At 40.1% G+C, this 14544-nt stretch overlaps 2 protein-coding genes across 2 annotated transcripts in view; one reads left to right on the top strand and one right to left on the bottom strand.

Annotated features, from left to right (window-relative positions):
- The window catches only part of kcna1b (potassium voltage-gated channel, shaker-related subfamily, member 1b), a 26529-nt gene extending 14835 nt beyond the window's left edge, over nt 1–11694 (bottom strand). Inside the window, exon 1 of the mRNA XM_062064637.1 lies at nt 11637–11694. The gene's annotated coding sequence lies outside the window, so the exon portion shown is untranslated. The remainder of the gene's footprint in view (nt 1–11636) is intronic.
- The window catches only part of LOC133661440 (potassium voltage-gated channel subfamily A member 1), a 13091-nt gene extending 1053 nt beyond the window's left edge, over nt 1–12038 (top strand). The window contains exons 1-2 of the mRNA XM_062064636.1: nt 1–847; nt 11658–12038. The exon at nt 1–847 is cut by the window's left edge and continues 1053 nt beyond it. Coding sequence (XP_061920620.1) covers nt 1–672 — 672 coding nt within the window. The 3' untranslated portion in view covers nt 673–847; nt 11658–12038. The remainder of the gene's footprint in view (nt 848–11657) is intronic.
- Nucleotides 12039–14544: the final 2506 nt, after the last annotated feature.

Below are 14544 nucleotides of genomic sequence, written 5' to 3'. Positions count from 1 at the left end.
ATCGACATCATGTCCATCATGCCCTACTTCATCACGCTCGGAACCGAGCTGGCCGAGCAGGGTCAGGAGCACCAGAACGGCCAGCAGGCGATGTCGCTGGCCATCCTGCGCGTTATCCGCCTGGTGCGCGTCTTCCGCATCTTCAAGCTGTCCCGCCACTCCAAGGGTCTGCAGATCCTGGGTCAGACCCTCAAGGCCAGCATGCGCGAATTGGGCCTGCTCATCTTCTTCCTCTTCATCGGTGTCATCCTGTTCTCCAGCGCCGTCTTCTTCGCCGAGGCCGACGAGCCCGAGTCGCACTTCTCCAGCATCCCCGACGCCTTCTGGTGGGCTGTGGTTACCATGACGACGGTGGGCTACGGCGACATGAGGCCGGTGACGGTGGGCGGGAAGATCGTGGGCTCGCTGTGCGCCATCGCGGGCGTGCTGACCATCGCGCTGCCCGTGCCCGTCATCGTGTCCAACTTCAACTACTTCTACCACCGCGAGACCGACCAGGACCAGTCCTCCCTCAAAGACGAGCCCGCCTCCCCCGAACTCAAACACGACGACCAGGAGCGCAAGGACTCGGCGGGGGGGCTGGACAAGAGCAACGTGAAGGCCAACAGCAGTTTGGACCTGAAAAGTTCTCTGTACGCCTTCTGCCTCGACACACGGGAAACTGACCTGTAGGGGCGGGGCTTCCCCTGCAGGACACCTGTACATATCGCGACTGGAGCTCTTCCACCTGCCCCTGTGCGCGGTGCGCGTCCGGCGCGCGTCTCTCCTCTCTCAGGTTCCGACCCCAAACCTTTGTGTCCCTCCAAACTCTCAGAGGACCCGCGCACGGACACGTGACTGATAGCAGGTCAGTGGCACACGTGATGACGTCACGGGCGACTTTGTAGATTGATGAGGAGTGGGTGTGTCCCGCAGACCATTGCGTAACATCTTCATGTTAGCGTATGGCATCTGGAGCCAGTGGACCAGAACAGGACGCGCACCTTGGCCCGCATCTTTCATTACTTTCATGTCATTTCACGCCATAATTACGGCACCTCGTTTCCATGGTGACCAGCGACAGCTGATGCTCTCCTTTTTACTTTTTACTCATCAACGCACACAAGACAGATGGGTGCTAATTAGCGACACGTATACACATGCTAACCTACAGAACAGGCCAAGTCACGTGATCACCGACATACACGCGTTAATTTATAGAACACACATGTTCACCTACTTATGTAACACACATGTTATCCTACACATTGAACACACACACTAACCTATAGAACACACATGTTCACCTACACATTGAACACACACACTAACCTATAGAACACACATGTTCACCTACACATTGAACACACACACTAACCTATAGAACACACATGTTCACCTACACATTGAACACACACACTAACCTATAAAACACACATGTTCACCTACACATTGAACACACACACTAACCTATAGAACACACATGTTCACCTACACACTGAACCCACACTAACCTATAGAACACACATGTTCACCTACACATTGAACACACACACTAACCTATAGAACACACACGTTCACCTACACATTGAACACACACTAACCTATAGAACACACATGTTCATCTGTACACACTGAACACACACACTAACCTATAGAACACACACGTTCACCTACACATTGAACACACACTAACCTATAGAACACACATGTTCATCTGTACACACTGAACACACACACTAACCTATAGAACACACACGTTCACCTACACATTGAACACACACACTAACCTATAGAACACACATGTTCATCTCTACACACTGACCACACACACTAACCTATAGAACACACATGTTCACCAACACGTATACACACACTAACCTATAGAACACACATGTTCACCTACACGTATACACACACTAACCTATAGAACACACATGTTCATCTCTACACACTGAACACACACTAACCTATGTTCACCTACATGTATACACACAATAACCAATAGAACACACGTTCACCTACACGTATACACACACACACTAAGCTATAGAACACACATGTTCATCTACCTATATAACACACGTTCACCTACACATTGAACACACACACACTAACCTATAGAACACACATGTTCACCAACACGTATACACACACTATAACCTATAGAACACACATGTTCACCTACACATATACACACACCCTAACATATAGAACACACATGTTCACCGACACGTATACACACACCCTAACCTATAGAACACACATATTCACCTACCTATATAACACAAATATTCACCTACCTTTAGAACACACATGTTCACATACACGTATACACACACACTAACCTATAGAACACACACGTTCACCTACACATTGAACACACACACTAACCTATAGAACACACACGTTCACCTACACATTGAACACACACACTAACCTATAGAACACACATGTTCACCTACACGTATACACACACTAACCTATAGAACACACATGTTCATCTCTACACACTGAACACACACTAACCTATGTTCACCTACATGTATACACACAATAACCAATAGAACACACGTTCACCTAAACGTATACACACACACACTAAGCTATAGAACACACATGTTCATCTACCTATATAACACACGTTCACCTACACATTGAACACACACACACTAACCTATAGAACACACATGTTCACCTACACGTATACACACACTAACCTATAGAACACACATGTTCACCTACACGTATACACACACTAACCTATAGAACACACATGTTCACCAACACGTATACACACACTAACCTATAGAACACACATGTTCACCAACACGTATACACACACTATAACCTATAGAAAACACATGTTCACCTACACATATACACACACCCTAACATATAGAACACACATGTTCACCGACACGTATACACACACACTAACCTATAGAACACACATATTCACCTACCTATATAACACAAATATTCACCTACCTTTAGAACACACATGTTCACATACACATATACACACACACTAACCTATAGAACACACATGTTCACCTACACGTATACACACACTAACCTATAGAACACACATGTTCATCTCTACACACTGAACACACACTAACCTATGTTCACCTACATGTATACACACAATAACCTATAGAACACACGTTCACCTACACGTATACACACACACACTAAGCTATAGAACACACATGTTCATCTACCTATATAACACACGTTCACCTACACATTGAACACACACTAACCTATAGAACACACATGTTCATCTACCTATATAACACACGTTCACCTACACATTGAACACACACACTAACCTATAGAACACACATGTTCACCTACACATTGAACACACATTAACCTATAAAACACACATGTTCATCTCTACACACTGAACACACACACTAACCTATAGAACACACATGTTCACCTACACATTGAACACACATTAACCTATAAAACACACATGTTCATCTCTACACACTGAACACACACACTAACCTATAGAACACACACGTTCACCTACACATTGAACACACACACTAACCTATAGAACCCACATGTTCACCTACACGTATACACACACTAACCTATAGAACACACATGTTCATCTCTACACACTGAACACACACTAACCTATATTCACCTACATGTATACACACAATAACCTATAGAACATACGTTCACCTACACACTAAGCTATAGAACACACATGTTCATCTACCTATATAACACACGTTCACCTACACATTGAACACACACACACTAACCTATAGAACACACATGTTCACCAACACGTATACACACACTATAACTTATAGAACACACATGTTCACCTACACGTATACACACGCCCTAACACATAGAACACACATGTTCACCGACACGTATACACACACACTAACCTATAGAACACACATATTCAGCTACCTATACAACATAAATATTCACCTACCTTTAGAACACACATGTTCACCTACACATATACACACACTAACCTATAGAACACACATGTTCACCTACACGTATACACACACACACACACACTAACCTATAGAACACACATGTTCACCTACACGTATACACACACTAACCTATAAAACACACATGTTCACCTACACGTATACACACACACTAAGCTATAGAACACACATGTTCACCTACACGTAAACACACACTAACCTATAGAACACACATGTTCACCTACACGTATACACACACTAACCTATAGAACACACATGTTCACCTACACGTATACGCACACACACTAACCTATAGAACACACATGTTCACCTACACGTATACACACCCTAACCTATAGAACACACATGTTCACCTACACGTATACACACACTAACCTATAGAACACACATGTTCCCCTACACGTATACCCACACACACTAACCTATGGAACACACATGTTCACCTACACGTACACACACACTAACCTATAGAACACACATGTTCACCTACATGTATACACACACACACTAACCTATAGAACACACATGTTCACCTACACGTATACACACACTAACCTATAGAACACACATGTTCACCTACACGTATACACACACTATAACCTATAGAACACACATGTTCACCTACACGTATACACACACACTAACCTATAGAACACACATGTTCACCTACACGTATACACACACTAACCTATAGAACACACATGTTCACCTACACGTATACACACACGAACCTATAGAACACACATGTTCACCTACACGTATACACACACACTAACCTATAGAACACACATGTTCACCTACACGTATACACACACACAAACCTATAAAACACTCATACTCACCCACACGTATACACCCACACAAACCTATAAAACACACATGTTCACCTACACGTATACACAAACTAACTTATAGAACATGCTGACAGACTTGTTCACTTACACACTAATACACACTAACCTATAGAACACACATGTTCACCTACACGTATACACACACTAACCTATAGAACACACATGTTCACCTACACGTATACACACACACACTAACCTGTAGGACACACATGTTCACCTACACGTATACACCCACACAAACCTATAAAACACACATGTTCACCTACACGTATACACAAACTAACTTATAGAACATGCTGACAGACTTGTTCACTTACACACTAATACACATGTTTACCTACACAAACACACTGATCTATATACCATGTTAACACACATGTTCACTTACACAAATACACAGACCTATAGAACATACATGTTCACCTAAACACTGAACACACACACATTCACCTACATATTGAACCCACACTGACCTATAGAACATACATGTTTACCTACATGTATAACACACGCACACTAACCTGTACTGTTCATGTATATATTTAACACACACAAAAACCTATAGAACACACATGTTCACCTACACAATTAACACACACACTAACCTATAGCACACGCTAACATGTGTTCACTTACACATATGCGCACTAACTTAAAGAACATGCTAACATACGTGTTCACCTTTTTTGATTGATTGAAACTTTTATTAGTAGATTGCACAGTACAGTACATATTCCGTACAATTGACCACTAAATGGTAACACCCGAATAAGTTTTTCAACTTGTTTAAGTCGGGGTGCACTTAAATTGATTAATGATACAGATATATACTATTTTCATAATACAGTCATCCTACGCATACACACACTCAACTATAGAACACGCTAACATGTGTTCAGCTACACATGCACACACTGACCTATAGAACACACATGTTCACTAACATGTACACAAACTAACCTATAGAATGCGCTAACGCACATGTTTACCTACACGTATACACACACAAACCTATAAAACACACACGTTCACCTACACGTGTACACGAACTGACTTATAGAACATCTGACAGACTTGTTCACTTACACATATACACACTAACCGATAGAACGCGCTAACACACGTGTTTACCAAAACATACACACTAATCTATATAACATGTTAACACACATGTTCTCCTACACATTGACACACACTAACCTATAGAACACACATGTTCACCCACACATATGTACACACACTAACCTATAGAACACACATTAACCTACACATATACACACTAACCTATAGTACACGCCAACATGTGTTTGCCTACAAATAGACACGCTAACTTATAGAACACAGTTCACCTATATGTGTTCACACACCAAACTATAGAACATGCTAACACACCTTCATTCAACACATACACACACTAACCTATATAACACAAGTGTTCACCTACATGTATACACACACTATCCTATAGAACACACATGTTCACTTACATATCACACACTATACTATAGAACACACAAGTTCACCTACACACTAACTTACAGAACACGCTAAAACAGTTGTTCACCTACGCTTACACACACTGACTTCTAGACCACACATGTTCACCTACATGTAAATACACACACTAACTTATAGAACACCCTAACACGTGTTCACATGTACACACTAACCTATAGAAAACTTCAACACCAGGTTTACCTATGCATTCGCATGCACTAATAGAACACACAATGTCACCTGTAACTACACAAACACTTACCATAGAACCTTCTAACACGTGCTCTTACACAGTTAACATACTAACCTATAGAACACACATGTTCACCTGCACATATAAACACTAACTTATAGTACATGCATGTTATCTTACATGTAGGCAAAATAAAACATGCTAACACGTGTGTTCACCTACACATAAACATCTAACCCACGGGTCACCAATGAGTAGCCCGCTCGCCTGTTCTAAAAATAGCTCAAATAGCAGCACTTACCAGTGAGCTGCCTCTGTTTTTTTAATTGTATTTATTCTCACTTTGCTCGACATTTTTAATTCTAAGAGAGACAAAACTCAAATAGAATTTGAAAATCCAAGAAAATATTTTAAAGACTTGGTCTTCACTTGTTTAAATAAATTCATTAATTTTTTTACTTTGCTTCTTATAACTTTCAGAAAAACAATTTTAGAGAAAAAATACAGCCTTAAAAATGATTTTAGGATTTTTAAACACATATACCTTTTTACCTTTAAAATTCCTTCCTCTTCTTTCCTGACAATTTAAATCAATCTTCAAGTAAATTAATTTTTTTTAATGTAAAGAATAATTAATACATTTTAATTTAATTCTTCATTTTAGCTTCTGTTTTTTCTACGAAGAATATTTGTGAAATATTTCTTCAAACTTATCATGGTTAAAATTCAAAAAAATTATTCTGGCAAATCTAGAAAATCTGTAGAATCAAATTTAAATCTTATTTCAAAGTCTTTTGAATTTCTTTTAAAATGTTTGTTCTGGAAAATCTAGAAGAAATAACGATTTGTCTTTGTTAGAAATATAGCTTGGTCCAATTTGTTATATATTCTAACAAAGCGTAAATTGGATTTTAACCTATTTAAAACATGTCATCAAAATACTAAAATTAAGCTTAATCAGGAAAAATTACTAATGATGTTCCATAAATTCTTTTTTAAATTTTTTCAAAAAGATTCAAATTAGCTAGTTTTTCTCTTCTTTTTTTCGGTTGAATTTTGAATTTTAAAGAGTCAAAATTGAAGATAAAACTATGTTTCAAAATTTAATTGTCATTTTTTTTCGTGTTTTCTCCTCTTTTAAACCGTTCAATTAAGTGTAAATATCATTAATTATTAATAATAACATAGAGTTAAAGGTAAATTGAACAAACTGGCTATTTCTGGCAATTTATTTAAGTGTGTATCAAACTGGTAGCCCTTCGTATTAATCAGTACCCAAGAAGTAGCTCTTGGTTTCAAAAAGGTTGGTGACCCCTGATCTAACCTATTCACTTTCACGCATAACACACACTAACTTATAGTACACATGTTCATTTCGACATATGCAGTACAGGAAAAAGTTTGGACACACCTTCTCATTCAATGTGTTTTCTTTATTTTCATGACTATTTACATTGTAGATTGTCACTGAAGGCATCAAAACTATGAATGAACACATGTGGAGTTATGTACCTAACAAAAAAAGGTGAAATAACTGAAAACATGTTTTATAGTCCAATTACTTCAAAATAGCCCCCCTTTGCTCCGATTGCTCTTTTGCACACTCTTGGCATTCTCTCGATGAGCTTCAAGAGGTAGTCACCTGAAAGGGTTTTCACTTCACAGGTGTCATAGTTTTAATGCCTTCAGTGACAATCTTCAATGTAAATAGTCATGAAAATAAAGAAAACGCATTGAAATGAGAAGGTGTGTCCAAACTTTTGGCCTGTACTGTACACGCCCTGACCTATAAAACATGTGTGTTCACTTAAACGTACACTACACACTAACTTATAGAACACACATGTTCATTTAGACATATACACGCCTTGACCTCTAAAAAACATATATTACATGCTAACTTATAGAACACACATACACTGCAAAAAGTCAGTGTTCAAAAACAAGAAAAAAAAAACCAAAATTAGGGGTATTTTACTTGAACTAAGCAAAATTATCTGCCAATAGAACAAGAAAATTCGGCTTGTCAAGACTTTCCAAAACATGTAAAATTAGCTAACCTCAATGAACCCAAAAATACCTTGAAATAAGTATATTCTCACTAATAAGTGCACTTTTTTTGGTAGGAAAAAAAAAAAAGAGACATTTTTGCTCAATATGTTGAAAAATATTCTTAAATTAAGTAAATGCTAGTGCCATTATTTTTGACATAATGACATGCGCTCGGCATCATGATTTTTTTTTCATGCTTGAAGTAAGAAATTATTACTTTAAAAAAGTACTTTTATACTTGAGTGTTAACGACACAGCTTTGCATCAGTTGATATTCTAGTTTCAAGCATGTTTTACTCAAAATAGGTCATAAAATCTCAGCAACAAGCTGCAATATTTTACTGAAACAAGTAAAACACTAACATAAAATCTGCTTAGTTTGAAGAATTATCTTATCAGACAGAAAATAAGCAAATATCACCCTTATTTGAGATATTAAATCTTACTTAGATTTCAGTTTTTGCAGTGTACTCACCTACACGTATAAACCTATAAAACACACACTGCAAAAACTGAAATCTAAGTAAGATTAAATATCTCAAATAAGGGTGATATTTGCTTATTTTCTGTCTGATAAGATAATTCTTCTCACTAAGCAGATTTTATGTTAGAGTGTTTTACTTGTTTTAAGGGTTTTGGTCCTAAATGATCTCAGTAAGATATTACAGCTTGTTGCTGAGATTTTATGACCTATATTGAGTAAAACATGCTTGAAACTAGAATATCAACTGTTGCAAAGCTGTGTCATCAACACTCACCAGTATAAAACTACTTTTTTAAAGTAATCATTTCTTATTTCAAGCATGGAAAAAAAAAAAAATCATGACTTTGACACAATTGTGTCTCATATTAAAACAGATGACAGCCAAATGGACTTTGCTGTTTTATTTTCAATGAAACAATAGAAAATACGTACTCATATAGTAGTACAGTTCTTATTAGTGAGAATATACTTATTTTAAGGTATTTTTGGGTTCATTGAGGTTAGCTAATTTTACTTGTTTTGGAAAGTCTTGACAAGCCAAATTTTCTTGTTCTATTGGCAGATAATTTTGCTTACTGGTAGTTCAAATAAAATACCCCTCATTTTTGTATTTTTTTTCCCTTGTTTTTGAACACTGACTTTTTGCAGTGCATGTGTTCACTTACACATACAACACACACAAACCTACAAAACACATGTGTTCACTTACACATATAACACACATTAACCTATAGAACACATGTTCACTTACACATATAACACACACTAACCTATAGAACCCATGTGTTCACTTTCACATTATACACACTAACCTATAGAACACGTGTTTACTTAGACGTATAAGACACACTAACCAATAGAAAATGTGTTCACTTACACGTATAAGACACACTAACCAATAGAAAACGTGTCCCCCTACACCTATAACATGTATTCACCTACACACACATGCACAGAAGGTGCTAAATCCCACGTTCACCTACACGTATGACCCACGCCAAGGCACACACTAAAGTATAGAGCAGGCCCGCGTTTCAGAGAAGCTAAGCGCTGAAGCGGCGTGTCGTGAGAGTCGTGTCCTTGAAGGGCTGCTGGTGTGTGACAGCAGCAGATTAAAAAAAGCAGAAATTACACACACAAAAAGAGTGGAAATATCTTGTCAAAGCTGGCCAGTGATGGACGTCTCGTTTGGCTGCCCACACTAAAACTGCGTCGGATTTAATCCTCACTTTACTTCTATAATCTCACAGCGTGCACACCATTCTTAGAAACACACACACACACACACACACACACACTATCTATATTTGATAAGTGCTGGCTGAGCATGAGCGATGAGCACGTGCACACGCGTGTTCTTAAAGTGTCCAGCGACAGAGCCTCAAAGCGAGAGATTAGCGCAAGTTACTTTCTGGAAGTCCACAAGCCGAGAAGCGCTGGAAGCGGGAGAGACGACGCGAGGAGGAAGTTACATAACATACACACATACATACACGTACACACACACACACACACACACACAGACGTGCACGAGCAATGGCGGTCCTCAGCAGCAGCCTGAAAGAAAACAAAAAAAACAACTGCACTCGCCAGACGTTAAAACTGGTCGTCACGTGGCAGATCAAAAGGTGGATTTATTAGAGAAGGTGATCGGGGCACCTCAAGCACAGTGCACACGTGCACATCATGGCGTGTCATTAGCGTGATTAGCAGTCGTGTTGGCTGGGGACACAGCGACGCGGGCGCTTACGTAAGCTAATTGTTTAGCCGGCAGCCAGCTTGGTGAATTGTTGGCATGACGCTTCTTCAAGTCAAACTTTGTGACATCACACACACACACACACACACACACACACACACACACACACATATGCACGCGGCGGCACCCTGTGACACACGGTGATGCCGCCGATGTGGAAATGATGGCGGCGTGCGCTCATGTGGAAACGTGCATGCCTCTTTGTCCTCTTCTTTTCTGCTCCTCTGCTTCTTTTCTTGGGTGGTCTTTTAACGTGCACGCACCACGTGCACGTGGCAACGTGGTTAAAGGGGTCACGGCAGTCGTGGGCCGACCCTGGCGCGGCGGCGAGGCGTGACCCGGGGGGCGTCTTAGCGTCCGGTCAAGGATGTCCAGTCCAGTGATGTGCTGGTGCTGTGGAAGCAGTAACCGTGGCAACCTTCTGTCATCTTCTATTGGCCTCTAAAGCAGCTTTGCGTCCTCCGACCGGTGCAAACGTGGTTGCTTTTTGATACGGGGGGGTCAAAGTGCGAGACCTCAACACACCTGGGCGCGTGGGATCAGACAGCGTGAGGCGTGTCAGGTGCGAAGGAGGGAAGCGGCGCTGCATATGCTGCGGTGGATTACAGTCATCCAACTTAATGCCTGACAGCGTGCAATCATTCATAACTAGACGGGCGGCGGCGGCGGCGGGTGCATGCGGCCTCGCCATCTGCCGCAACACGCGGGATTAACTTCGAGGAAGATGTGGGGGGTTGGGGAGGGCCCACGTGCGTGCGCGCACACATGCACATCTGCAGTCAAAACAAGACGCGTTATGTGTCATGTGACTTACGTGTGTGTCTGTTTCCTGCAGAGTGGCTGACCTCTGACCCTTCACCTGCTGCACGTCCCCTTTGATCCCCCCTCCCGCCCTGCCCCCTGGACCTCTGTGCCTTGCAGCAAAGCAGCGGAAGGTTCCTTCTTGGTGTTGTGAGCCGCCGCCACGGGGGAGGGGTCGCTGTGAAGAAAAACAACATGTCAAAGAGTCATCTATTTTTCTACCTGGGGAGCCCCCCCCCCCTCCCTTAAGCCATATCTACCTGCTGCACTCGTGTGCATGTTATCCCACATGCATGTTTGGACCGCGCCTGTCCCTTTAAGGACCCCTCCCACTAAACACTGCCAAAAGGTCTGCAAAAGCCAAAAGTTTGTGTGGTGTTTGTGAACATGTTATTTTTAATGTTATTTATGCAGAAAAGTGATGGAATAAATTCCATACAATTCCAGTGTCTCTTCATTCCTATGACATCCACTAGGTGGAGCCATTCAGCAACTAAAGCAATTTCAAAAAGGAAAACAAACAATGATGGAGGTCACTCAGGTCACTCACAAAAACGGTAGATTCTGTGGTTTTAATTTGTATAATTATGTTTTAATTTAAAAAAATACAGTGGATGGAGATAACAACAAATTAACTCTTTGGTTGCATAGCAGCTAGTTGCAAGTTATGCATAAAGGCGGACAGTAACGGACACAGGTGATCTGTCTCTTTAAGAGAATGATGGGGGCTAATGAAAGAACCCACGCAGTTAGCGTAAAGTTTAATCTCCTTATTTCAAAGTTCTGTGGAAGTTTTACGACTCAAGTAAAGCAAACCAATACAAAAAAAAGTATTTATTTTATATTTTTATTGTCTCCCATACATCATACTACAATCACTCTATTCTATCATGTTCCATTATGTTCTCCACTACACCTTCTGTACTATTATATTCTACTATTCCTGACAGGATCGTAAAGTAGAGCATAGAACCGTACAACACAATAAAATCCAATAGAATAGAACAGACTAACATAGAATACAACATAACCATGTACAAACCCCGTTTCCATATGAGTTGGGAAATTGTGTTGGATGTAAATATAAACGGAATACAATGATTTGCAAATCCTTTTCAACCCATATTCAATTGAATGCAATACAAAGACAAGATATTTGATGTTCAAACTCATAAACTTTATTTGTTTTTTGCAAATAATAATTAACTTAGAATTTCATGGCTGCAACACGTGCCAAAGTAGTTGGGAAAGGGCATGTTCACCACTGTGTTACATGGCCTTTCCTTTTAACAACACTCAGTAAACGTTTGGGAACTGAGGAGACACATTTTTGAAGCTTCTCAGGTGGAATTCTTTCCCATTCTTGCTTGATGTACAGCTTAAGTTGTTCAACAGTCCGGGGGTCTCCGTTGTGGTATTTTAGGCTTCATAATGCGCCACACATTTTCAATGGGAGACAGGTCTGGGCTACAGGCAGGCCAGTCTAGTACCCGCACTCTTTTACTATGAAGCCACGTTGATGTAACACGTGGCTTGGCATTGTCTTGCTGAAATAAGCAGGGGCGTCCATGGTAACGTTGCTTGGATGGCAACATATGTTGCTCCAAAACCTGTATGTACCTTTCAGCATTAATGGCACCTTAACAGATGTGTAAGTTACCCATGTCTTGGGCACTAGTACACCCCCATACCATCACACATGCTGGCTTTTCAACTTGACGCCTATAACAATCCGGATGGTTCTTTTCCTCTTTGGTCCGGAGGACACGACGTCCACAATTTCCAAAAACTATTTGAAATGTGGACTCGTCAGACCGCAGAACACTTTTCCACTTTGTATCAGTCCATCTTAGATGAGCTCAGGCCCAGCGAAGCCGACGGCGTTTCTGGGTGTTGTTGATAAACGGTTTTCACCTTGCATAGGAGAGTTTTAACTTGCACTTACAGATGTAGCGACCAACTGTAGTTACTGACAGTGGGTTTCTGAAGTGTTCCTGAGCCCATGTGGTGATATCCTTTACACACTGATGTCGCTTGTTGATGCAGTACAGCCTGAGGGATCGAAGGTCACGGGCTTAGCTGCCTACGTGCAGTGATTTCTCCAGATTCTCTGAACCCTTTGATGGTATTACGGACCGTAGATGGTGAAATCCCTAAATTCCTTGCAATAGCTGGCTGACAAAGGTTTTTCTTAAACTGTTCAACAATTTGCTCACACATTTGTTGACAAAGTGGTGACCCTCGCCCCATCCTTGTTTGTGAATGACTGAGCATTTCATGGAATTTACTTTTATACCCAATCATGGCACCCACCTGTTCCCAATTTGCCTGTTCACCTGTGAGATGTTCCAAATAAGTGTTTGATGAGCATTCCTCAACGTTATCAGTATTTATTGCCGCCTTTCCCAACATCTTTGTCACGTGTTGCTGGCATCAAATTCTAAAGTTAATGATTATTTGCAAAAAAAAAAAAGTTTATCAGTTTGAATATCAAATATGTTGTCTTTGTAGCATATTCAACTGAATATGGGTTGAAAATGATTTGCAAATCATTGTATTCCGTTTATATTTACATCTAACACAATTTCCCAACTCATATGGAAATGGGGTTTGTAGAATACAGTAGGATAGAATAAAGAAGGATAGGATAAAATAGAATGAATAAAATACAATATAATGTAGTCAAATATAAAATGATACGATAAATAACATATATATAATATAAATATTATAGAATACGATGAAATAGATGAGAATAGAAAGGAAAACCACAGAATATAATACAGTAGAATAGAATATAAATATAAAGTAAAATAAAAAAATGGGATTGCATAGAATAGAGTACAATGTAATAAAGTCGAATAAAGGAATATAAAATAGAACAATATCAATTACAAAAAAAACATTATAAATAGAAGGTA

Source organism: Entelurus aequoreus, linkage group LG12, assembly GCF_033978785.1.
Source record: "Entelurus aequoreus isolate RoL-2023_Sb linkage group LG12, RoL_Eaeq_v1.1, whole genome shotgun sequence".
Taxonomy (NCBI): domain Eukaryota; kingdom Metazoa; phylum Chordata; class Actinopteri; order Syngnathiformes; family Syngnathidae; genus Entelurus; species Entelurus aequoreus.
This window is presented reverse-complemented; position numbering and strand designations above follow the sequence as displayed.